Source organism: Dermacentor albipictus, chromosome 10 (genome assembly GCF_038994185.2).
Source record: "Dermacentor albipictus isolate Rhodes 1998 colony chromosome 10, USDA_Dalb.pri_finalv2, whole genome shotgun sequence".
NCBI lineage: Eukaryota > Metazoa > Arthropoda > Arachnida > Ixodida > Ixodidae > Dermacentor > Dermacentor albipictus.
In genome coordinates, this window is record NC_091830.1 from 92,018,435 (window position 1) to 92,045,004 (window position 26,570).

Consider the following 26,570-nt stretch of genomic DNA (forward strand, 5'->3'; position numbering starts at 1 on the left):
CCTTTCTTTAGATCACTATCTTCGCTCACCCGCTTCTCCCCTTCGGGCCGTGCGGGTTCCGGTGCGAGGATGCCCCAATACCCTGGCGTTTAAGAAGTTTTCTCGCTCTCTCCCCTTCCAACATCCAGCGTGCGTCACTCGAACACTGGTGTTTAGGCGACGCGGCACCTCTTTCCGCTCACAGCGCGATTGCTACGTGCAGAGTCTGATGCGGGACGCCTCTGACGTGATCGCTGCGCCGTAGCGCTTCTGCTGGGAAAGCGTCCCCTGCGATGTGTGCCGAGCTGCTTCCGAGGAGTTATGCTTCTGCGTAATGCTCCCAAGCGAGATAGAGGACGATCCCATCAAGGCGTCAGCCCCATGATCGCGTCCGCCTTCATGGCACGTTGCTGCCCGGCTTTCTCCCTCCGAGACACCGAGTTCTTTGGTTCGTTCCGCTTGCTCAGGCGCACGTTTCGTTGCCGCGCGGAACGCTGCGTTGCTCGGCGCTCACCGCGTGATTCGTGAGTGCATGTGTGACTCAAGAGCATGCCGAGCGAATGAGTGGGCGGTGCGAACGAGGTGCAATAACGCTATCGCGTTCCACTCTTGAAGGCGAAGCTTAAGCGTCCTCCAATTTTTTTACTTTGGTATTTTATTTTATTTTATATACATATCTTTCTCCTCTATGTCTGATTCTTTTCATTTCTTTGTTATTCTACTGCAAATCGTGCCCAACCCTTTATTGCTTATTTTTTAACATCTCAGTGAGAGTTAAGAAAGTCAATTACAACGCGCTGTGGCATTGCCTTTTGGTACTCACCTTTTACCTTCGTATTTCTTTTTCCTCCTAGTTCTTGCGGGTATTATATTTCCTACTCGAGGTTGAATCTAATCTTCGCGTTCGTAGTGGGATCGCGCCCTTGTTCTGGGCCATCATCACCATCATCACTTCCTCGAGACGCCTCAGCTTATGTGGAGCCAGCTCCTGCTAGTCATCGAACGGCGCTTCAGTTTGTATCGGTGAGCGGTTATCCTGTGTCGTACGCCTCGAAAAAATGATCACTGTAGCGTGAACGAAAAATCGAAGCGCCAAGCTAATAACTGCGTTACCACTCAATAACAGATTGCGATTGTGAAAACTGCCTGTATCTCTTAAAGGGAGGAATATGACAACGTGTGCTAGAATGTTGGCGCTTGCACGGGTTTTCGAAAAAGCCCTCTTCACAAAATTTGTGGTGCGTTTTCGCACATGCGTTTGCGATGGCGCGTTTACGATGGCGGCACAATGCGACAGTCATTGTATACCGAATTTACTTACCTCTACGGTGTCCTTCCCATTCAGTGCGTCACTTTGAGACGTCGAAGGAAATCAATCAGTCAGTCAGTCAGTCAGTCAGTCAGTCAGTCAGTCAGTCAGTCAGTCAGTCAGTCAGTCAGTCAGTCAGTCAATCAATCAATCAATCAATCAATCAATCAATGAATCAATGAATCAATCAATCAATCGATCGATCGATCGATCGATCGATCGATCCATCTAGAACGCGCGCGTGTGTTTATGTGCGTACGTACTTAATCTTTTGCGTCCGCAAAAATGAAAGCTGCTCTGTTCGCCGGGCTCCATTGAAACCGGTGGGAATGTTGAAAAGCTGGATGGATGTGAAAGCTGGTGCGACTAATGGGCGAGGTATTCTGTGTGCATACGTGTTTCTCGCTTTGACGTACGAAGCACATGGTTCGGCGTGGCTCCTGACACGATGCGCGATTTGTGTTTACGGAAGGAGATCGAGTCCTCCAACTACGGGAACCTGCGCTGGAAAGGTTTGTGACGTGAGAATGTTGCTGCGACAGGTCAAACGAAGGATTACGCGCTCTGTACTAACATGTGTATTGCGGTTGTTCAAGGTGAAAAGAATACGCTAGAGACTCACCGTCTGAGAAACTGCTAGAAAGAAGGGAGCGGGCACTCTGGTCCTCACTGTCAATGACATGCTGGAATACGAATGAAGGATTGTTCAGACTTATACTTCTTGAACCACCTTTGTGAAGCGTAGTGTTTATAATATGGGGCATATATACAAGTTTCTTTAGCTCTAGAACTAGGACGTGCTACAGCGCTCAAACGCTTTGATGCGTCATAGCACGCTTTCAGCAGTAGTAAAGCAGGCGCTGTCGCGAAGTGACCCTGTCTAAGCGTTCGGTCCGGGCGTAGGTTTCCCTCGTTTGCCTACTTTTGATCAATTGTGCTTTGTAATGACAGATTGTGCTGATGCCCCATTTTGTTAGACATTGAAAAAACAATAGCTCGCACTGGACGTTTCTTCACCGTGACTGAACCAAGGAGAGCTATCCTTATCACGAAGAGGTAAACAAAAGCACAGTTTAGATTGATAATGTATTCATTTAAAACGTTATCGTCGTTAACTTTTCCGTACGTAGTTCATTGCTAGAAAAAAACAAAGACGAACTATATATATATATATATATATATATATATATATATATATAAATATATATATATATATATATATATATTATTTCACGGAAAAATTCTCTGACGTCAAATTGACGTCAAGACGCCAACTGTTTTATAAATGGACTAACTTCAGTGTCTGGCTCTTTTGCACAACATCGTAGCCCGTCTTCTTGAAATAAGAACTAATATATATGTCTGAGCAGAACCGTGAAGATCCATGACGTGTAGGCGCGCCGGTGCTGAAACATCAAGACGGCGTCGCCACTATTAAGTCTTTAGTTTCTGCGCGTCTTTTCTTACTAATTAAGTACTCGCTGAAGTGCGCTAAGCAACTACTCCCATTTCTGCTCGAGGAAAGCCTCGACGCTTCTATGTAAGCGCACATCTAAGGCATAGGGTAAGCTGTGCGAAAAAGAAGTCCTCTCTCACGATAAGAGTTTCTCCAATGTGTATTACCGAAGGGCAATTTCCTAAAGTGGTTCAGCTCAACCTATTTATTTTCCTTAGGCTCCGTTTCAGCGCTGCATGTCAACAGGAATTTTCTTTTTCTTTCCAGCTTGCCAGCTCTATCGTCGTCATGCAGTACGAATCTGGCTATAACAACAATCCAGCTGCCTACGGACAGGCGTACGACCCGGCAAAGTACGCGCAGACTCCGTATGGACAGGCTCCATACAAACAGGATCCATACGGCCAGGTCGACAACATGCAAGAGGGTTCCGCCGATCATGCGCCAGCCCACACCGGTATGTAATGTAAAAAACATTGAATCTTCACTGGTTGTCGGGATAGTTGACTTGTAATTATTGCGGTGTCAAATAGCACGATGCGTAACAATGCAAACTGGGACGCTATTGTCTGTATTGGTCTTCACACCATTCCACGGCCTAATACATCGAGGCAAGTAAAACGTTGCGGCGCATTGTAAGATCTCTTTGCTCATAGTTGAGCGGTGGCTTCGACATTTAGGTATTTAGAGCATCGTCACGGCGGAGAAAGGCGATCTCGCGGAGCGCTGTAACCATGCATTTCTGAAATTTCCTGCTTGGTAGCAGATGACGCTACAGACAGGCAAACCTGCCGCCGTATCCATTCTGTGATGAATGAGGACGTCCTTGCCGAGCCTCTTGGCTTTAAGGATGACAGCGTAAAAGTTAATGACTCAGCGGCCGAGAATTGTAAAAGACCACAGCTAGAATAGTGTCCGCGCAAAAGCAGGGAACATAGACCTATTAGGCCAATAAATGTATTCGAAATAACAGCGCGAAAGTCAGAACAAACGGAGATCCAGACAACACGAGAGCGCTGCCTGAATCACGGTCCGTTGTCCGTTTCACGTTATTCGTTCGAAGATGTTCCAACTCGTCCAGCTCGCTGATATGATCCCATAAATCTCTACTAAGACTGATGGTTTGTTTACCACGAACCATATTTATTTATTTATTTATTTATTTATTTATTTATTTATTTATTTAAAATACTTTCAGGGCCCAAAGGCACTACAGAAAGGAGTTGGAAAAAAATGGCAAGGCGTGCAGCAAACAAACAGATGTATTACAAGGCGTCATGTAAAGCGATCTTGAACTGGTGGTCATCAGCAATGCTAGCGATTGTGGAGGGAAGGTGGTTCCATGCGACACTTGTTCTAGGAACAAGAGTCATTATACAATTTTCTGCGACAACAAGGTAGCCCCACCTTGAAGCGATGATCGGTCCTTGAAGAAATGTAATGAGGTGGATGAAACAAAACGTCCTTCATCTCGTTGTTATAATAATATATTTTATGAAAAAGGCTGAGGCGAGATGACTTTCGACGCAACGAAAGGTCAGGCAAGTTTAGGGTTTTCTTCATAGATGTGACACTGGAATGACGTGAATACTTCGACAAGATGAAACGTGCGCCGCGATTCTGGATGGCTTCAAGAGTTTGAATAAGTGCAGTCTGAGTGGTCTGAGTAGTCTGATATTAAGCCAGCAGAAAGGCGAACATAATGAGCTTAGAGGTATCTGCCAAAGAACCGTTTGGAAGCAAGTGGTTATAGTATTCATTCTTAAATAGCATCAAATTTTATGCAAACGTGATGGTGTGGCGGTGGAACAGTGTCTTTCTTGTTTTTTGTACGCGGACGATTTTGTTTTTATTATTGGAGAGTGGGATATATATTGAGTTTATAGCATTTATACTGCGGCAAAAGCGTCTTACATTTAGTGAAGAGAAATTAAGCTTACATCGTGCTTAAAGGTACGATTGATCATCCGGTCACGTTACAGTGAAACATTAAATAAATGGTAGGTAAGTACTTATACCTAGAAGTACGTGAAAAAGGGGACACATTGACAAGGATGGTTTAATCAGAGCTGAACGGTATAATGACGTGGCCATGGTGGAACATATGAAGGTACAACGTATAAGAAATGTAGCTGTAGATGCATGGAAGAGAGTAATGGGCCCCGGGCTAACGTTTGCTGACTCGGTGCTGCTCTTAAAATCAGAAAAATAGTCAGAAGTGGACGTTAACCAGAGACCTATCGAAAAGTAGCTGGGAAGATGTGGAAAAACCGCAAAGGAAGCAGTACAAGGCGACACAGCCTGGACGTCCTAATTTCCGAAGGCTCTAAGCAAAATGTACTTTGAAATTGACTGAGCGATTTGTATGGATCAAAATAGACAGACGGATAGGATATTCGTATATTGCCAAATTGCATATATGTGGACGTCTAGTGCTACGCAAAGGACCGGGAAAGTAACTAGCGAGTATTACGCTAGCGCTACGTATAGTGGCAGTTACAAGCGTATTAAATGTAAAGTCGGGGATGTAGGAACAATATACCGGATAGACGCACTGCATAGGAAGCCAGTTAAGAAATTATACCAAATAACTAAAAATGAAATTAGCAGAGAAAAAATATATTAAGATAATTAGAGGGGGAGGGCTGTACGCGCGGAGAAATAGGCAGGGTATCTCATAACGCGAAGTTGCATGGAGCTGTGCACGGAGTTGTCGAAGAATACATCGTGCGTAGCATTTGGCAATGGAATAGAAACCATTTATAGTATATTGTTACGCGTAGCTGAAGCCCAATGCTATATACAATTTATTTACAGGGACGCTAATGGAAGGCCAAAATGGCGACGCTAAATCAAGCGGGCCCGCATCGTCTTCCTCCTCCTCAGTGCAGCCACACTGTTGCGGCTGTTCCGTAACATCACCCTCGGCAGTAGAAGCACCGTCCCGGTGCTTAATCTACACATCCGCGGTTAAAGATAGGTGGTATGGCTTTAGTCTCGCCACGTGAACGATGTCACTTGCAGCCGACGATGACGCTAAGAGGTCGGCGGGGATGACTTCATACGTGACATCGATCACCTGTCGCACCACACGGTATGGGCCAGTGTAGCGTGACAGCAGCTTTTCGGAAAGGCCCACACGTCGAATGGGTGACCAGAGAAGCACCAGACAACCCGGAGTGAAGAGCACGTCGCGATGGTGGCAATCATAGAGGCGTCTCTAATGCTCCTGTGAAGCCTTGAGACGGGTGCGGGCGAGCTGGCGCCCGTGGTCGGCGTGTGCGATCGCGTCGCGGGCGTATTCAGTGGCGGAACGTGTGGCCGAGGGCAGCATAGTGTCTAAGGGCAACGCGGGTTCTCGGCCATATAGGAGATAGAATGGTTAATAGCCGGCAGCGCGATGAATTATACACGAACGTCACATATGGTAAGTGAAGATCCCAGTCGTGGTGGTCGGTCGCGACGTACTTCGAAAGCATGTCGGTGATGGTCCGGTTGAGGCGCTCCGTGAGGCGGTTGGCCGACGACGTGCTGAACTTGTGCTTCGTCGAGCAGGAACGGAGGATGTCCTGGACGACTGCCGACAGAAAGCTGCGGCCACGGTCAGTGAGTAATTGGGGCGGAGCACCGTGCACTAAAATTATGTCATAGAGCAGAAACTCAGCAACGTCAGTAGCACAACTTGTCGGGAGGGCTCTGGTGATTGCGTACCATGTAGCATAATCAGTAGCGACGGCGACCCATTTATTTCCGCAACCCGAGAGAGGAAATGGTCGAAGCAGGTGTAGGCCAACATGAAAAAAGGGTTCCGGTGGGATGTCGATCGGCTGGAGACATCCAGCTGGAGGTGTGGAGGGCTTCTTCCGGCAATGACAGGGCTCACAAGCGGCAACGTTGCGCCGCATGGAGCGGGCGAGACCCGGCCAAAATAATCGACGCCGTACACGTGGTGTGTCCTATGTGCGCGAGAGGCCCAAGTGTCCAGCCAAGGGAGCGTCGTCAAGTTGTTGGAGGACAGTCAAACGCAGGTGCGATGGAATTGCGAGCAGAAGGTCAAGGCCGTGTGGATCGAGATTGCGGCGGTATAATGTCCCCTCCTTAAGGAGAAACATCCGGAGAGAGGCGTCACCAGGCGTTGGCTCCAGATGGTCGATGAGGGCTCGTAATGAAGGATCGCGGCGTTGCTCGTTGCCGATTTCAAGCAACTGGGACACAAAGAAGACGCAAGTGATGGCGTCCGCATCAGTTGGTTGGTCGACGGGGTAGCGGGACAAACAATCGGCATCCTGGTGCAAGCGTCCCGTCTTATACACCACGGAGAAGGTATATTCTTGCAGGCCTAACGCCCAGCGCGCGAGTCGTCCCGTGAGGTCCTTAAGCGAGGATAGCCAGCAGAGCGCGTGGTGATCAGTGATGACACAGAAGGGGCGTCCGTACAAGTATGGACGAAACTTCGCTACAGCCCACACAAGAGCGAGGCACTCGCGCTCTGTGATCGAATAATTGCGCTCGGCGGGTGATAGAAGTCGGCTGGCATAGGCTATAACGCGATCATGTCCACGCTGGCATTGTTCTAACACTGCTCCTATGCCGTCACCACTGGCATCAGTTTGAAATTCCGTTGAGGAAGACGGGTCAAAGTGGGCCAGAATTGGAGGCGTGGTAAGGAGAGTACTGAGCTGCGAAAAACATGCGGCATGGTCAGGTCCCCAAGAAAACGGGGCGTCTTTCTTCAAGAGGTTGGTAAGGGGGCATGCAATGGTCGCAAAATGCTTCACAAAGCGTCGGAAATAGAGCATAGCCCTACGAAACTACGAACGTCTTTGTCTAGTTTTCCGGTCAGGGGTGCGGCGACCCGGTCGGAGAAGGAGCACGGCTTGACGGGGGCGAACGAGATCGACGACGGGAGGAAGAAGGCGAGCGGGAGTAGCGGGGTCGTGTCAAAGGTGTCGCAGGGTTAGATGATGGAGCGGGCATAGAAGGGGCGAAGGAAAAGGATGCGCTAGAGGGGCGAGGATTGTAATTAGGCGAATAGCGTGTCGGAGAAGTCCAGCGGCTGCGGCAGTGGTGAGGGACATGCCCAATGCGTCGGCAGTTAAAACAGATCGGCTTGTCGTCCACGGTTCGCCATTCGGAGGGGTTGCGCTGTCCATAAGAGTAAGAAGGGCACGGTGGGGACGTGCGTGGAGAGAAAGGTTCCGAGCATACGGAACGAATGGAATGCAGGCCGAAGTTGGACAACTCTTGACGGACGACGGCCTGGATCAAAGAGATTGTCACCGGAGAATGATCAGGTGACGGGAATGAAGGGGTCGCCGGTTGTGCCGTTTCAACCTCACGACGAATGATGCGGGTCAAGTTGTCACATCGCGACGGCTGGTAGTAGAGGTCCTCACAGGATGACGTAGCAGCTGTGTTGGGAAGTCGCGCGATGTGCTGGGATACCCAGTGGCTTTTAGCATGCTCGAGACGGTGGCACTCCTTGAGGATCGTGTCGATGCTGGTGACGTTCGTAAACACCAGTAAATTGAAGGCGTCGTCAGCAATGCCTTTGCGGACGTGATTAACCTTATCGTCCTCAGACATGGTCGGGTCAGCCTTGGCACAAAGAGCCAAGACGTCGAGAATGTACGACACGTAGGATTCACTCGACGTCTGTACACATGTGGGAAGGGCTTTCTTGGCATTGACTTGGCGACCGAACGGATTGCCAAAAAGGTCGCGGAGCTTCTCTTTGAAGAGATCCCATCTCGAGATCTCCTCTTCGTGAGTCTGGAACCATGCAAGTGGAGCTCCGTCGAGGTAGACAAGAACGTTCGCAAGCATAATAGTCGGATCCCACCTGTGACTGGTGCTGACACGTTCGTATAAGCGGAGCCAGTCCTGAAGATCAGGACTGCTGACTCCGTTGAAAACACCAGGATCCCGAGGGGGGGGGGGAGACGGCGACGTAGGTCGGGGCTGCAGGCGGAGACCGTTGTGTAGATGAAGTGCCACCAGCAGTAGCCGAAGTTGCACTGTCGCCGTTGCGGCAGCTGCGTAGCTCCATGGCGGGTACGGGAAACGTCCACCTCCACCAAACTAATGTTACGTGTAGCTGAAGCCCAATGCTATATACAATTTATTTATAGGGACGCTAACGGAAGGCCAAAATGGTGACGGTAAATCAAGCAGGCCCACGTCGTCTTCCTCCTCCTCAGTGCAGCCACACTGCGGCGGCTGTTCCGTAGCAATAGTATGGTGCACTGTGACTGTAACCATCTATCAATAAATGTAAATCTGGTTTCCTTGCTCAAAGCAAGGAAACCAGTTCGGGGAAGTTTGAGAAGTTTGGTGGCACCTGCCGGTCACCATGATGACGGTCATGATGACGGTCATCAACTCATGATAGTCAGGACGTTCATGATAATCACCGACAGTGACAGAGGAGCAGCCGATAATCATAAAAATGATCTTCTTGATCACCATCATTGTCTGCTGCTGCGGTGACAATCGTGATGATGATTATGATCATTATTACCATCATCGTCTGCTGCTGCTTCATGCAAGCGTAGCCCTTTATAACGCATATAGCATCCTAACGTTGTTGTCCAGGAGTTTCGAAGGGTGCTTCAAGTTGGCACGGAATTTCTCTCAAAGCTTCCCTGGCGTACTGAGCAGGATTGCTCTCAAGATCGTGTGGGATTCTTCAGAACATATCGAGTAGTGAGGCATAAACATTTCCAGTAACTAAACGAAGGGTATCAAAGAGTCACCTAAGTACGGCGTTTATGCGTTTACCGTTTAAGTGCGGTGGAGTTGCAGCAATATGCGTTTGGACTTGTACAAATGGTCACGAACAAAATAGAACGCTTATTTTACGCGATATAAGGAGAATCATTCGGTCTCTTCGTCGCTGTGGAATCGGCAAATTACCGTCGCAGAACACTCGAACAGGATGACTACAAAGGCAGGTGTACACGGTGAACGCACGTCCTTATCCGTCCATTTGTCTCGATTTACGATTTTTTTTTCATTGATTCTTCAAGTCCAGTAGTAATCGATTACCAGCTGGCCCGCTGTAATGCCTTGCTTAACCACACAGGAATACGTAATCGAACAAGTCTGCTGTTCTGCGATCAGCTGTTTCCTTCTCGAATCTACTACACTCTACGCGATCCGTTTTGACGTGTGCTTGTATCATGCAGATAAAGACTTGTGCGCCAGATAGCGCTAATGAATGCACTGTTCTAAATACGTACGATGTTTGTTTCTTTCTTTGTTTTTTTGGTGGGAAAGGCATGGCACGCAAGCTACTCAAACTAGCTGCTTTGTTATTCTTGCCCTTTTTTCTCGCAGGACCTGTGGAGGCCCAGCCATCGTAAGTAACCCTATTTATCGTATAGTGGTCAACGCGTATGTTCCCAAACTGTTCGATCCGTCTGGGCAATGCGTCGGAAAGGTGGTTGCTGGAGCAGCTGAAATGTGTTAGTACATTTTTAAAACCATTAGGTTGCACGCTGTGAAGGTTCCATGAAACAACCTCATCACCATTGTAATGAACGTGACTACGGTGCTTGCCATCACGAATTCTACGGGGACTCTTAATAGGATGCGGAAGAGTAAAGGAAAGTGCGCAGGCAACATGATCAGACGGGACTCAAGAATACTAACTTACTGAATGCCAGCCAGGAATGGAGTTCATCGCTGTAGAGCATAACTAATGTGAATACTGTTTATTTATACGTAACAACACATTCAGCGTTAAATAATTTCGTTTATCCATAGAGCTGACACGCTCGGCAATGAGTATTCTCTTAGAAAATTTTTTATAGAAAGTCCATAGACATTCTATAGATATTTGTTTATGAAGTGTATAGACATTTCTGTAGACTAGTCTAAAGACAGTCTATAGACTTATGGTCATACATTTTTATACACTAGTCTATAAAAAGTCTGAGTCTATAGACTGTCTATAGACTTATGGCCATACACTTTCTATAGACTGGTTTAAAAAGTCTGAGTCTATAGACTGTCTACAGACTTATGGCCATACACGTTTTATAGACTAGTCTATAAAATGTCTGATTCTATAGACTGTCTATAGAGTGTCTATGGACAAGTGTATGGGCTTACAGTTCTACTTTTGTAGACTGAATTCTATAGAATGTCTATAGACAAATGTGTATAGACTGTGTATAAACTATTGCTATAGACCAGTCTATACGCAGTCTATAGACTTATGGCCATACACTTCTTATAGACTAGTCTACAAAAAGTCTGAGTCTATAGACTGTCTATAGATTAATGAAAATTCACGTTTGTAGACAAATGTCCGTAGAATGTTTATAGAAAAAGTGTATAGGGCAATACAGTTATATTTTTGTAGACTGAAGTCTATAGCATGTCTATAGACTATCTATAGACATTTTATACACTTCAGTCTACAAAAGTAGAACTATATATACAGTTTTACTTTTGTAAACTGAAGTATATGGAATGTCTATAGACAAATGACTATACATAGTCTATAGACGTTCTATAGACTTCAGTCCACAAAAATATAACTGTATAACCCTCTTCACTTTTCTCTATAAACATTCTATGCACATTTGTCTACAAACATGAAATGCCATTGATGTATAGACAGTCTATAGACAGGCATTTTATAGACAAGTCTACAAAGAGTCTACAAGACCATAACTTCATAGCTATCAGCGATCTACAAGTTAGTTTACATTTTTGTTTACATGTGGTAGCAAAAAGTTTTGAATGTATTTATGCATGTGCACCTGTTCCTTTTCATCTGCACTTATGCATTAACGTTAGCAGATTAATAATGCTCCTGAACCAGCTGTACTTTCATATATGCTGCATAAACAAAAAATTTATATAGTGCTGAATCATGCAGTGCACAAAATAAAACAAACGTATCGGCAATGCATTAACTGTTCTTATTGATCGATATAATAGATGAATTCCTTAAATTCATGTCTTACGCTATTATGGAAACAGACTAATATTTACACTACTACTCCTTGGCAAGCATGGTCGCCAGGCTGGCCTTGACCATTGTGTCATTAGTCCCAAAGGTGCTGCAGGTGTGGGCTGCAAATAAGTAGATGCAGCAATGTAAGGCAAAAATAACAGGTGTGTATTCTTTGTATGTTCATTAGGCAGCTTAATTTACTTGCTCAAACCACCTAAGTCAATACTTAAACTGGTTTAACTATGACTAATGGCTGCTTGTCAATACAAATCAGTACCTTTATACAATGTTTTGTTTTATGGCATGGTGAACAAATAAACAGTCACAACTGCTGCTCGTGCCAACAACAGTATGTTCCCTTTTATGACAAGTTCATATGTGATGCATTAATGTACTTATCCGAAATGGTCTCTATATTTATTGCTGAAACGTTACCCAGTTGGACTGTCTGTACATGTTTTTTGTCTGGTAGTTAAGTATGCCCGTGCAGAGGGATATGCTCAGAAGACGTGACTGGAACATTCACAGTATCATGCGTAAGATTGTTTTTATTTTGCGTAATACACATTTAAATGTCTTGTACTTTTAAATGAATGAGTCATTGGCCATAACTTCAACAGAAGGCAGATGGATTGATTGTATTGATATGGTTACCTAATTTCTTACAGGTAATGAGTTCTCTTGGGCATGCTAACAGGTTTCCAAGTTAGGTATACCACATGAGCACCCGAAATACCACACGAGCACTTTGTGTCATGGCACGACAGATATGCACCTCCTAGCAAACAGAACTGATAGTATAGTTCGCATGAATTCTATCACAGTAAATTATTTAGGGTGCTTTGAAAGATGAAAATTTTTTCTAGGGTATCGAGGTTCAGGACGTTGAGTTAACGCAAAAAAAACAAAACAAATTGAGTAAGAAATGCATTGTCAGTATGCCTGACTGTTTCTTTTTTTTCAATAAATGGAACCAATTTCCCTCAATTTTATGAGGGGAAACGTTTAAAAAATATATTTAACAGAGAGATTCTCTGGAAACTTTGTATGACATATCACAAGACTGCACACCTATGTGGCCATTTTAATATTTCCCGATCTTTTTCCAAGCCTTCCCTGGCTGTATTCATCAAAATTTTCTGGCAATCTATGACGCCTGCAGCTTAAGTGCAATAAAAAATATTGTGGTTTAATGCTTGACAAGTACTGCCAGTCGATATTATTTAGATAAAACGAATAACACATCAGGCACTTGACTTGCAGTAAAAGATTCAAGTGACTTGAATGCCTTGTTTAATAAAGCTGACAAGGGCTTCGGAAAGTTCGTAATTGATGGCCACACGAGTACAGCACGGAAGACAAGGAAACAGAGACACACGTAAAGCAAATGCAACAATGTGAGGGAAAACTATTCAATGAGAGATTTTTACGGTTCAATAGCAGTTTTCTATATAATTTGCTCTCATCACTTATGCCTGTAGTTAACTTTGTTTACCTCTGACTAAAGACTACATGGCAATATGAATCAGTACCATTATGATGTTTCGTTATATTACAGTATGATAAGCAGTTAGACAACAGTAATGGTCGCCGGTGCCATCAACGGTACGTTTCGTTTCAAGACAGGTTCATGTGACACACAGTGTACTTATAAAAATAAAAGAAATGCGAGAATGCGAAACGATTCCTATAACAATAATTGTTGAAACAATGATACGCGGCTGGACTGTGCACATTTTTCAGGTGTTAATGCAATATGCCCACGCCCAACGAACATGCTCAGCATACTGACTGCAGTTTGCAACAATCATGTTAAGAATTACAATTTAATCCACTTAGAAGAGCCTGCAATGTCTCTTTTCTCATACTTAGAGATGAATACATTTGCCGCACTTTCAGTAGAATGCACATGAATGAGGGCGTGCTGATAAGGTTACTTATCAACTAAAAGATGTTACGATCTCTTAGGTATGTTGATAAGTGCAGAACAAATGCAATGTCCACTAAATTATATGTATAATCTGGGTGTTATACACTAAGACCACCAAATTGATAATCTAGCTCTTTTTTCTTTTGTACAGAGCATATAGTATGCAGTCTGTCCAAGACGACGGCACTACATGCAACAGTAATGAAAACCGGTACACGTATTACGCACGACAAGGGCTTCATACGAAGCACGACTGGCACAATGCGAATCTGTGCCAGCAGCTGCCTGGTGATTAACAGCACGTAAACTGCATAACGCCGAAGCATCGAAAAGCGCTTAACGCTTTTCATATAGCCCGAAAGATAACTTCTGCTGCTAAACTATTTAAAAAAGAGTCAAAAAACAAATCTTTCAACCACCGTCAAACGCGATTCCTCCAGTTTAAAACGTGTAAAGGTGCTTCCCGGAACGACTAATGTATTGTTCTCTAATTTTTTCGCCTAAGTTGCGAAGCTGCGAGTGACTGAGCTTATCGCAGGTTTCATGCTTTCAAAGCGTTTGTGGTTGCATATATTTAGATAGGGTGAATCTAGACATTTCTGCTAGATATTTCTTCAAGTTTCGTGTTTTGCTTGCGGTAACTTCCCAAAATTATTTAGATTGGTTACCAGGATAAAAATACTGCTACTTTTAAACTATGCGAAAACGCCAGCGCACACACTGCTGATGCATGCCCCGCAAACACGGCCTTTCATCCGAGTACGGTAGCAGTTATCCAACTAAACGTGTCTGTTTGAAAATTCTTGATGCTAACACAATTTCGAGATATACACGTAAAGCGTGTCGTGATATTTTCACTACACATGTGGCGCAGCATTCATCGCGGCCGGATCAAGCGCCACGAAATGAGATCTACCACACTGGATGCCCAACACACACAATCCGCTTAGTGGTAGCTCAGCATAAAGTTAAATCATGGTGTACTTCCTTTTTTACGCATCTAAACTATAACGCTAAAATCAGCAACCCGAGCGATCGCTCGCCGTAAAACATTCCGTATAGCAGAAGCGAGAACAAGAGCGCGTTATCAAATCATGTCAACGACAAACCGACACTATAGCCGAGTCACCTGCGCTACATGCAGCCGGTTCGCGCTACGAAATGCGCTCACATAATCATGAGCTATTGACACAAAACATCTTTGTTAAAGCTTACCGTTCAGTGTAGTTGACGTGTGATGCCACAAAGAAGACACGCATGCGCAGACACCGCACACCGGTAGAACCGTTTACGTGCCTGGCGCACTCGTTGATAATTCAAATTGCGCATGCGCGGTGGACAGACGGCGCACCGCCGCGCATGCGCAAGAGCTCCGAGCATGCACAGGAGCTCCGTGCGCGAGGGCATGCGCGCTCCAACGAGTGTGAGCGCCTTTTCCACTTTTTTTTGCCTCTTTCTCTTTCTCTGCGCGCCATGCGCGCCGGAACGGGTGGCTTTTCTTTTCCATTATTCATATTTTTTCATGGACGAAGGAAATGCGCTGGCAGGTTGTATGACAAACGCTGTGGGCTATCGTATGAGACTGGAACGCCAACATGAATGCGCTGTTTGTAAAAGTCGTTACAGGGCCCTTCAGACGCTTCGGACGCTTTATTGCCAGCGTCGATGAGTAATACAGCGTATTTCTAGCATATCTTCCAGCGTACCGCCAAATGTGATGCCCGCACGTATGTTAGTGCTAATTTTCTGTTCCGACGATAGGTCAAAGCAATCAGTATAGCATTGAGGTACATACTCATATTGTCACGTGGTAGTGACGGTGAAGAAAGAAGCAATAACACAGTAGCAATACTGTGATCGAGAAAACTAACTTTTATTGGGCGAACCTGTGCCCACAAAAACAGGCTACACTTATAGCACAACGATAGCGGCGAACACGGTCGGCGATCGTCGGAAAAAACCTGATCAGCGGGTCAAGCGCGTCGGCTTTTATAGATCAGTCGTCGAATGTTCCAGATTAACTGATGGGACCCGCGTGTCTTCCACAAAGTTCTAAACCATTCGTGTCACGCGATGAAATCTGATAACACAAGGTTCGGCGACAACAGACACGCGGATAGAAGCGTCGATAACTTTCCAGAAACGTCGGATACATGCAGGCGCGTCCCTCGCTCTGCGATTACAGTTGTTAAGCGGCGAAACGTGGTTGCCCGATAAAGATAAGTACACGTGTCATTACCCCCCTCTTAAAAAGCATCGACCCGATGCTGCAAACAAACGAAAGTAACAAAGAAAAGCACTCGTAGCAAAGAAAACAACCAACTAAGGAAGTTCATCAGCGTCCGTAAAATGGTTTAAGGCGCACCACGTGGACCACTTCAGATCGTGCGCGGCGCCGCTGTGAGTGCGAAATGCCGTCTGGCACGACCTCATAGTCTAGTGCGCCAATACGTCGGATGACCTTGTAGGGTCCGAAATAGCGTCGCAGCAGCTTCTCACTGAGTCCTCGCCGGCGTATCGGGGTCCATACCCAAACACGGTCGCCGGGCTGGTACTCGACGAAGCGTCGTCGGAGGTTGTAGTGTCGGCTGTCGGTACGCTGCTGTGTCTTGATCCGTAGGCGGGCGAGCTGTCGGGCTTCTTCGGCGCGCTGGAGATAGGTAGCGACGTCAAGATTCTCCTCGTCAGTGACGTGCGGCAGCATGGCGTCGAGCGTCGTCGTCGGGTTCCTGCCGTAAACCAACTTGAATGGCGTGATCCGTGTTGTTTCTTGCACCGCCGTGTTGTAGGCGAAGGTGACATACGGCAGGACCGCGTCCCACGTCTTGTGCTCGACGTCGACGTACATTGCTAGCATGTCGGCGAGGGTCTTGTTCAGGCGCTCCGTGAGACCATTCGTCTGCAGATGGTAGGCAGTTGTCCTCCTGTGGCTCGTCTGGCTGTACTGCAGAATGGCTTGGGTGAGCTCTGCTGTAAAAGCCGTTCCTCTGTCGGTGATGAGGACTTCTGGGGCACCATGTCGCAGCAGGATGTTCTCGACGAAAAATTGCGCCACTTCGGCTGCGCTGCCTTTAGGTAGAGCTTTGGTTTCAGCAAAGCGGGTGAGATAGTCCGTCGCCACGATGATCCACTTATTCCTGGATGTTGACATCGGAAACGGCCCCAACAAATCCATCCCAATCTGCTGGAATGGTCGACGAGGAGGTTCGATCGGCTGTAGTAAGCCTGCTGGCCTTGTCGGTGGTGTCTTGCGCCGTTGACAGTCTCTGCATGTCTTGACGTAACGGGCGACGTCGGCGGTCAGACGCGGCCAGTAATACTTTTCCTGTATCCTCGACAGCGTCCGGGAGAATCCGAGGTGCCCAGCGTTTGGATCGTCGTGTAGGGTGTGCAGTATTTCTGGACGGAGCGCTGACGGCACCACAAGAAGGTAGCTGCCGTGGACTGGTGAGAAGTTCTTTTTCACGAGCAGGTTGTTTCGTAGCGTGAACGAAGACAACACGCGCTTAAATGCCCTAGGGACAACGTCGGTGTTCCCTTTCAAATACTCGACGAGGCCTTTTAGCTCCGGGTCTGCTCGTTGCTGTTTAGTGAAGTCTTCCGCGCTTATTATCCCAAGGAAGGCGTCGTCATCCACGTCGTCTTGCGGCGCGGGATCGATTGGGGCGCGTGATAAGCAGTCGGCGTCGGAGTGTTTTCTTCCGGACTTGTATATTACCGTTACGTCATTTTCTTGTAGTCTGAGGCTCCACCGCGCCAGCCGTCCTGAAGGGTCCTTTAAGTTAGCTAGCCAACGCAACGCGTGGTGGTCGCTGACGACTTTGAATGGCCTGCCATAAAGGTAAGGGCGGAATTTAGCTGTAGCCCAAATGATGGCGAGGCATTCCTTTTCAGTCGTAGAATAATTGCTTTCCGCTTTTGACAGCGACCGGCTAGCATACGATATCACCCGTTCAAGTCCTTCTTTCCTCTGGACTAGGACGGCACCGAGGCCTACGCTACTGGCGTCAGTGTGGATTTCAGTATCGGCGTCCTCGTCGAAGTGTGCAAGTACCGGCGGCGACTGCATGCGTCGTTTGAGTTCTTGAAATGCGTCGGCCTGCGGCGTTTCCCAATTGAACTCGACATCAGATTTCGTTAGATGTGTTAGCGGCTCCGCGATGCGCGAAAAGTCCTTGACAAAGCCCCTATAGTAGGCACACATGCCAAGGAATCTGCGCACTGCCTTCTTGTCGATTGGCTGCGGGAACTTTGCGATGGCAGCTGTCTTCTGCGGGTCGGGGCGTACTCCATATTTGCTGATGACATGGCCTAGGAATAGAAGCTCATCGTAAGCGAAGCGACACTTTTACGGCTTCAGGGTGAGCCCTGATGACTTGATGGCCTCTAATACTGTCGCAAGCCGCTTAAGGTGATCGTCGAAATTTCCGGCGAAGACGACGACGTCATCCAAGTAAACAAGACAGGTCTGCCACTTCAATCCTGCTAAAACCGTGTCCATCACGCGCTGGAACGTTGCAGGCGCCGAGCACAGTCCAAATGGCATAACCTTGAATTCATAGAGGCCGTCTGGCGTGATGAAGGCGGTCTTTTCGCGATCCCTTTCGTCGACTTCTATTTGCCAGTAGCCAGACTTGAGGTCCATCGATGAGAAGTATTTAGCATTGCAGAGCCGATCTAATGTGTCGTCTATCCGTGGGAGGGGGTATACGTCTTTATTCGTGATTTTGTTCAGTCGACGATAATTGACGCAGAAACGTAGGGTTCCGTCCTTTTTCTTCACTAAAACAACTGGAGACGCCCACGGGCTTTTCGACGGCTGGATGATGTCGTCGCGCAGCATTTCGTCGACTTGTTGTCTTATAGCTTCGCGCTCTCGCGTCGAAACTCGGTAAGGGCTCTGGCGTAGTGGTCGAGCGCTCTCTTAGGTGATTATGCGATGCTTTGCGACGGGTGTTTGTCGAATCCTTGATGACGTCGAAAAGCAGTCTTTGTATCGTCCAAGCAGACTTCTGAGCTGTTGCTGCTTAATTACGGGGAGACTTGGATTTATGTTGAAGTCTGGCTCGGGAACTACGGTAGTCGGGGTAGATGCAACAGAATCCGAGAGGACAAAGGCATCGCTGGTTTCCTGTATTTCCTCGATGAATGCGATCGTCGTGCCCTTGTTGATGTGCTTGAACTCCTGGCTGAAGTTTGTCAGCAACACTCTCGTGTTTCCTCCGTGCAGTCGAGCGATCCCTCTTGCGACGCAAATTTCACGGTCGAGTAATAGACGTTGGTCGCCTTCGATGACGCCTTCTACGTCAGCGGGTGTTTCGGTGCCGACCGAAATAACGATGCTGGAGCGAGGCGGGATGCTCACTTGATCTTCGAGCACACTCAAGGCGTTGTGGCTACAAGGGCGCTCCGATGGTATCGCTTGATCTTCCGACAGCGTTATTGACTGCGACTTCAGGTCGATGATGGCGCCGTGTTGGTTCAGGAAGTCCATGCCGAGAATGACGTCTCGTGAACACTGTTGCAGGATAACGAAGGTGGCAGGGTAAGTCCGGTCATGAATGGCAATTCTTGCCGTGCAGATTCCAGTCGGCGTGATAAGGTGTCCTCCAGCGGTGCGAATCTGAGGGCCTTCCCATGCGGTCTTAACTTTCTTCAACTGGGCGGCGATGTGTCCACTCATTACGGAGTAATCGGCCCCTGTGTCGACTAAGGCAGTGACTGCGTGGCCGTCGAGAAGCACGTCAAGGTCGGTGGTTCTTTGTCTGGCGTTGCAGTTAGGTCGTGGCGTCGGATCACGGCTGCGTCGTGTTGAACTGAAGCTGGAACGTCGCTTCGTCAAGTCGTCTTTCGTCGGTGTAGTCTTGGCTTTCTGACTTCGTCGGGACGGCGGCGTGTCGTCATTAGGTCGTCGAGATGGTTTCTTCGTCGTCTTCGTCGGCGGCGGATGATCTTCGTCAGTTCGACGAACAGCAACCGCACCTCCATCGGTTGCTGCTTTTAGTTTTCCGGATATGGGCTCGCTGACCGGCCCCGGGCTGGGCCAGTGTATGGTCGGTGCTGCGGCGACAGGTAGCGACCTGGTGACGGCGAACGGGACGGTCGTCGAGGGCTCCACTGAGTAGCGGCGAGGTAATCGGCGATGTCACGAGGGCGTTCACCTTCCCTCGGGCGCTGTGCGTTCACGGCGAAGCCTCGCAATCCCAGGTCGCGGTATGGGCATCGGCGGTACACGTGCCCGGCTTCGCCGCAGTGGTAGCAGAGCGGGCGGTGGTCGGGGGCGCGCCAAATGTCCGTCTTCCTCGCGTAGGTGCGCTGGGCGACGGTGGGCGTGCTGGCGGCGGCGGCGGTGAACGACGGAATTGCGACGTTACAGGGACCTGGCGTTGTCGCGGAGGGGGAGCTTGACGGCGTGCTCTGGCGGCGTAAGTCATCGCTTCTGGCTGGGGCTGCGGCAATTGTGGTTGCACCTCAGGAACTCCTAGCGATCGGTGCACCTCTTCTTTCACGACGTCGGCGATCGAGGCCACTTCAGGCTGCGACGATGGCAAGACCTTGTGCAGTTCTTCGCGCACGATGGCCCTGATGGTCTCGCATAAATCGTCCGTGGCCAGTGATTGAATTCCGGAGTAGCTTGTTGGCTTGGTGCGTCGGTCAAATTGCCGGTTCCGCAATTCCAGTGTCTTCTCGATGCTCGTCGCCTCACGAAGAAACTCGTCGACGGTCTTCGGTGGACTTCTTACCATACCGGCAAAAAGTTCCTCCTTTACGCCACGCATCAGTAGACGTACTTTCTTCTCCTCGGACATTTCTGGGTCGGCGTGGCGGAACAGACGGCTCATTTCCTCAGTGAAAATAGCGATCGTCTCATTCGGCAGCTGCGCTCTTGTCTCCAGTAGAGCTTGGGCTCGCTCTTTTCGCACGACGCTTGGAAATGTTTTCAGGAAGCCGCTTCGGAAGAGGTCCCACGTCGTCAAGGTGGCTTCTCGATTCTCGAACCACGTCTTGGCGGCGTCCTCCAATGCGAAATAGACATGTCGTAGCTTGTCGTCGCTTGCCCAGTTGTTAAACGTAGCGACCCTCTCATACGTTTCCAGCCAGGTTTCCGGGTCCTCAAATGTGGAACCGCGGAACGTCGGTGGTTCCCTGGGCTGCTGCAGGACGATGGGGGACGCTGGGGCTGCCATTGCGGTTGCCTTGGCCACAATGTTCTTGGTCTTCTCAGGTAGAAGTCCGTGCTCCGGGGGCAGCTGTTGAAGAGGGCGGCTTGCTCGGTGGTCCGGGACTACGTTGGTGTTCTGTTTGCGGTCTGGGCTGGGATCACGGCTTGTCGGTGGCGTCCTGTACATGGACGAAAAGCACCTCCACCAGATGTCACGTGGTAGTGACGGTGAAGAAAGAAGCAATAACACAGTAGCAATACTGTGATCGAGAAAACTAACTTTTATTGGGCGAACCTGTGCCCACAAAAACAGGCTACACTTATAGCACAACGATAGCGGCGAACACGGTCGGCGATCGTCGGAAAAAACCTGATCAGCGGGTCAAGCGCGTCGGCTTTTATAGATCAGTCGTCGAACGTTCCAGATTAACTGATGGGACCCGCGTGTCTTCGACAAAGTTCTACACCATTCGTGTCACGCGATGAAATCTGATAACACAAGGTTCGGCGACAACAGACACGCGGATAGAAGCGTCGATAACTTTCCAGAAACGTCGGATACATGCAGGCGCGTCCCTCGCTCTGCGATTACAGTTGTTAAGCGGCGAAACGTGGTTGCCCGATAAAGATAAGTACACGTGTCAATATGCGTGGCTGCGTAGGCATACCGCCGGCAAAATACTGGGTGGGCTCAGAGAATTTGGCACATATTTTAAGTGAATGAGAAACTTTGATGCGTTTATATAGAGCAGGATATCAGTCAACAAAAAACACCTGATGTTAGTGGCGCAGCCGAGATATGAAGACAATGTGAAAAGTATCTGAGAATCGGACGATACACAACGCGCACACCACATGCGCGACATCGGTTCATCGCACACTCGCAAAGTGCGCGTTGTCAGCTACAAACATTACGAGTGTCTGTGCTGTTAGCTTGATGCCTGTTTGGAATCCACTTGTAGCTGAAGCTGGCGTTCATGACATCTAATATAACAATTTGATCGGCGTTTTCTTTTCTTCATTCTACGGCCGCAAAAGTGATGCGAAAACTGTGAAGACTGTCTTGTTATTGCTGAGAGCGACCACGTAGATCATATCATGTTGTCAAGAAGTGCGGAAATATACACTATGTGTATACTAAAGTTTACGAATAGGTACTACAGCAATCTCAGCAGTATACAACTTCAGTGGCTTATATAAAACGCAGCCGCGTATTATCCACCGGTACTTACGCTTGGTTACAGCGTACGCGTGTTGGGCCCGGATTAACGATGTTTGTCTATTGTCAATCGATAGACATGCAAGACCACGACAACTCGGAGGCAGACCAGGTGGCGGATTCACCACCTGGTCTGCAGGCTTTCGCCACTGATTCACCACCTTTACCACATCTTCACCATCTGATCTTCGCCACCTGGCCTTTGCGAAGTGTACGTCCGGGAAGCAAGCAGCCAGGTTTAGGGCCTTCGGATGCCTGGAAGACCTTGGTGACTCGGACGTTGCCTGCTCCGACGCGATCCTCGTTCGGAGCAGCTGCACCGAACGCAGACTAGCAGTCTGCATGGTTTGCCCGCCGCGCCGGGGTTGCGGTGCCGTCGTGCAGGAACCAGTGCCATATCATCACATTCGCAGAGGGTGGGGAGTATGGGAACTCGGCATTAGATATTACCGACTTTCTTCTGTAGATATTTGATACATCGGGAGTAGAGAAAAAGAAATAGAAGCCTTGTCGACTATTGTCTATAATATAGGGAGTCTATAGACAACGTATGAACAAAATAAATAGAAACCGTATCGGCTTTCGTGTATAGGTATTCCATATAGAGGGGAAGTAGACAAAAAAGAAACAAACACCTTACCGAATTTTTTCTGTAGACCGTCTATAGGCTGCGAGTAGAAATAATGAAATAGAAATTTTATCGACTTTCGTCTATAGAAAGTCTATAGACAAAGTATATGGACAAAAATAAATAGACACTGTATCCACTTTCGTCTATAGGTAGTCCATAGAGGGGAAGTAGACAAAAAAGAAACAAACACCTTATCGACTTTCATCTATGGACCGTCTACAGACTGCCAATGGACAAAAATAAATAGAAACTTTACCGACTTTCATTCATAGACAGTCTAAAGTCATACTTGTAAGGGTTGCGTGAGGGGGGCTCAATTATTCACAAAGAAATAAATAGAAAGCTAGGTATACAATGCTATATATATATATATATATATATATATATATATATATATATATATATATATATATATATATATGACAATATCCCAACGGTCATCAGAGCTGATTCTCAAAGCCAAAACCCTGAATCCGAGGCAACCGATTGTTCTGAAGTAATCAGTGGAAAAAAGCACGAGACAGTGGGCAACACCTCAAATGTCATAAACTTGTCGAGTAGCCCATTGTCGAGTGCGCAACTAAATCTCCTTTCAAAAGGTCTAACTTTTTGTCCGGCGTCAGGAAGGATGAACGAGTTTCAATTGCTTCAAGATTTGGATGACTTCGCGAGAAATTTGCGACTACGGGAGTACTTTTATGATCGAAAAACTACAGAAGGGTGTCTTGACCAGCTACCTGAACTCTCCGAAAAATCATGGACACCTGGCGAGGCACGCGACAAATACTTGGACATGTATATTTGTGCGGTTCAAAAAGACATTATAAAAGAGTACGAGAGGCATCGTCCCATCCGCAGTAACCTCTCAAAAGAGGAAGAGCAGGCGCTGCGAACTCTACGTGATGATCAGACAATTGTCATTAAGCCAGCGGACAAGGGTGGTGCAGTGGTGGTACTTGACCGGAATGTTTACATAGCCGAAGGATTCCGTCAACTGGGAAACTCTAAATTTTACAGAGAACTCCCAAGCAATCCTACCGAGAAATTTGAAAGCGAAATAAAGGACGCCCTAACCACTCTGCGCAAGGCAGGGCAGATAACCTATAAGACGCTCAAAGCATTGATACCAAGAAACTCTGGCCCCGGCCGTTTCTACCTACTACCGAAAATCCACAAAATAAACAATCCCGGTCGGCCTATCGTTTCCAGTAATGGAACAGTGACTGAGAAAATATCCAGCTTTATTGACAGTCTCATTAAGGACATCCCATCTTCATTTCCCTCGTACATTAAAGACACAAATCATTTCCTTCGGGAGGTATCAAACCTGACGGTACCGGCGGGGGGTTACTTGGTCACTATGAATGTCGCATCTTTGTACACCAACATACCTCACGCCGAGGGCATAGCATCCGCAGTTTCAGCTTACGCTGACTCCAGCCAATCTAGGCAATTAGATAAAGACACAGTTGAGACTCTTTTAAATCTAGTACTGAAATATAATCGCTTTGAGTTCGAGGACAAGCATTATTTGCAAATCAGTGGAACCGCCATGGGTACGAAGATGGCGCCAAATTATGCAGATATCTTTATGGCATCTTTAGAAATACCGTTCCTCGCAAACTCGGCCATAAAACCAATATTTTATAAGCGATTCCTGGATGACATTTTCTTTGTGTGGGCCGACAATGAACAAAGTCTCTTAAACTTCATTTCCAATTTCAATTCTCTGCACCCGGCAATCTGCTTTACGCACAACTTCTCCCAAAATAGTATTCACTTCCTCGACGTCACTCTGTCACTGAGTGGCGCTCGCATTTCCACGTCCCTATACAAAAAGCCGACAGATCGTCAGCAATATCTGCATTTTTATAGTAGCCACCCCCATCACTGCAAAACAGGCATTCCCTACTCCCAGGCCCACAGATACAGAAGAATCTGTTCCGAATCTGCGCAATTTGAGCGACACGCGGAGGAACTGAAATCTGCTCTCATACGCCAAAAATATCCTCCGAAAATAGTAGACGATGCCATTGAACGCGCCCGCAGCTTAGATCGAGCACAGATAATGGGAGAAAAGGTTAGCAATACTAATACACAATCAGATCCAAACTTGGTCCTCACATACACCGCCGGTGCTCCGCGGGTCAATGCCATTCTCACCCGCCATTTTAATATCATGAAACAGAGCATCCGACTCGCTACTATCTTCAAGCAGCCGCCTCTGGTTGTGTATAGAAGAAACAAAAATTTAAGGGATTTGTTAGTCAGGGCGAGGACACAGAAGTCAAACACGGCCAAGGGCTGTCGACCGTGTGGGAAACCTCGTTGCAAGGTATGCCGTCACATGACAACAGCAGACACGGCTGAAGCATCGAACTCGCCCTTCGTATATAAAATTACCGAAAATCTTGACTGTGATTCCAGTAACGTCGTGTACAAAATTCGATGCGAGGTGTATAAGCAGGAATATATTGGCCAAACAGAGACCCCTTTTCGCCTGCGGTTTAACAATCACCGCGCGCATGTGAAAAGTCTCCCCAATTTACCCTTCTCCAGGCACGTTCGGCTGCCAGATCACTCCTTTGAACGCGTGAGCGTTGTGCTCTTGCAATCTGGTTTCCAACACACCCGTGCACGCGAGCAGAGAGAATCTTTTTTCATCCATAAATTTGGAACGTACACTAAAGGAATTAATGAGAGTCCGGGGCGGATGACGTGCCTCCGGGATATGCCGTGAAAGCGCGTGGGAAACGCGAATACATTCTATGTACTCTAAAATTGAGACGCTGGCTATTCACTGCTTGCTCACCCCTCCGCATGCGCCTCAAGGGGGCGAGTGGAAAACCAATAAATTCAGTTCCCTGGACCCTGCCACTGAAGTGGTCATTCGGAGTGACCTATTGCCCTTCCTGAAATACGCACGTGCTGACTTGATGTCAGTTGTCTGTTAAACGTTCAAAAATTGGACCACAAGGAGGCTATTTAACTCGACTCCCTAAATCTAAGCCCATGGGCGCACTTGCTTTGCGAATCCCATGCATATATTCTTTTTTGGAACTATTTTTTTTCTTTTTTTCGCACCGTAGCTGGACCACAAAGCTGCCGGAACGGGCCGTGCCTTGTATATTTGTACTGTGACACTGTGTTTCTTTCTACAAGTTGCCGCTCTTCTGTCTTCCTTCTGGGCCCCTTCTCTATTGTGCCCCCCGCCACCCGCTCCCGCTACAACGGCAGCCCACGCACTGGAGCTGCGGAGCGACCGCTTTCTCCCTCCTTGCCTCGGGTGCACGGGAACCTAGCTGCCGCTACTTCCCGCCCCCCTCCCTCTCCGTCTTACGTCTCCCTCCTCCTGAGTGCTTTTTTCTTTTTCTTTCCGTTTTCTTTCTCTCTTCCTTTTTCCTTCTCTCTCTTTTTTTTTTCACGCACCTCCTTGCTCTAGATACATGTGACTCCGCCTTCCTCTTGCCCTGCATAGCTGCCAAAGGCCGCTGTAAATCTGCCAAGGCGCCGAAAATCAATCACTGTCACAAGTGTTCCTCTCGGTTTGATGTATGTAAGAACGACCGGGTACCCGGTCTGGTGTCTTCCCTACCACGGCCGAACTGCCATTTTTTTGTAAACCCTGACGAAGATCGGTCCACCGATCGAAACTGTCGAAATTAAATACTTGTTCTGTTTACCTTGTAGCACCACTCAAGTTCTTTACGTTTGAAAGGTAGCCTGAAGAAACCCTCTTTGCCTACTATATATATATATATATATATATATATATATATGTGTGTGTGTGTGTGTGTGTGTGTGTGTGTGTGTGTGTGTGCGTGTGTGTGTGTATCTGTGCGTGTGTGTGTGTGTGTTGAATAGTGACGTTAAATGTTCAATAGGCTACCGGCAGAGAGGCCAGCTCTGAGCGCTC

General features: G+C 47.6%; 1 protein-coding gene across 1 annotated transcript in view; it reads left to right on the forward strand.

The window, feature by feature from the left end:
• Positions 1 to 936: 936 nt before the first annotated feature.
• LOC135918136 (uncharacterized) overlaps positions 937 to 26,570 on the forward strand; it is a 50,225-nt gene continuing 24,591 nt past the window's right edge. Inside the window, exons 1-3 of the mRNA XM_065451793.1 lie at positions 937 to 1,002; positions 3,012 to 3,201; positions 10,083 to 10,104. Of these exons, the coding sequence (XP_065307865.1) occupies positions 3,033 to 3,201; positions 10,083 to 10,104 (191 nt within the window). The 5' untranslated portion in view covers positions 937 to 1,002; positions 3,012 to 3,032. The remainder of the gene's footprint in view (positions 1,003 to 3,011; positions 3,202 to 10,082; positions 10,105 to 26,570) is intronic.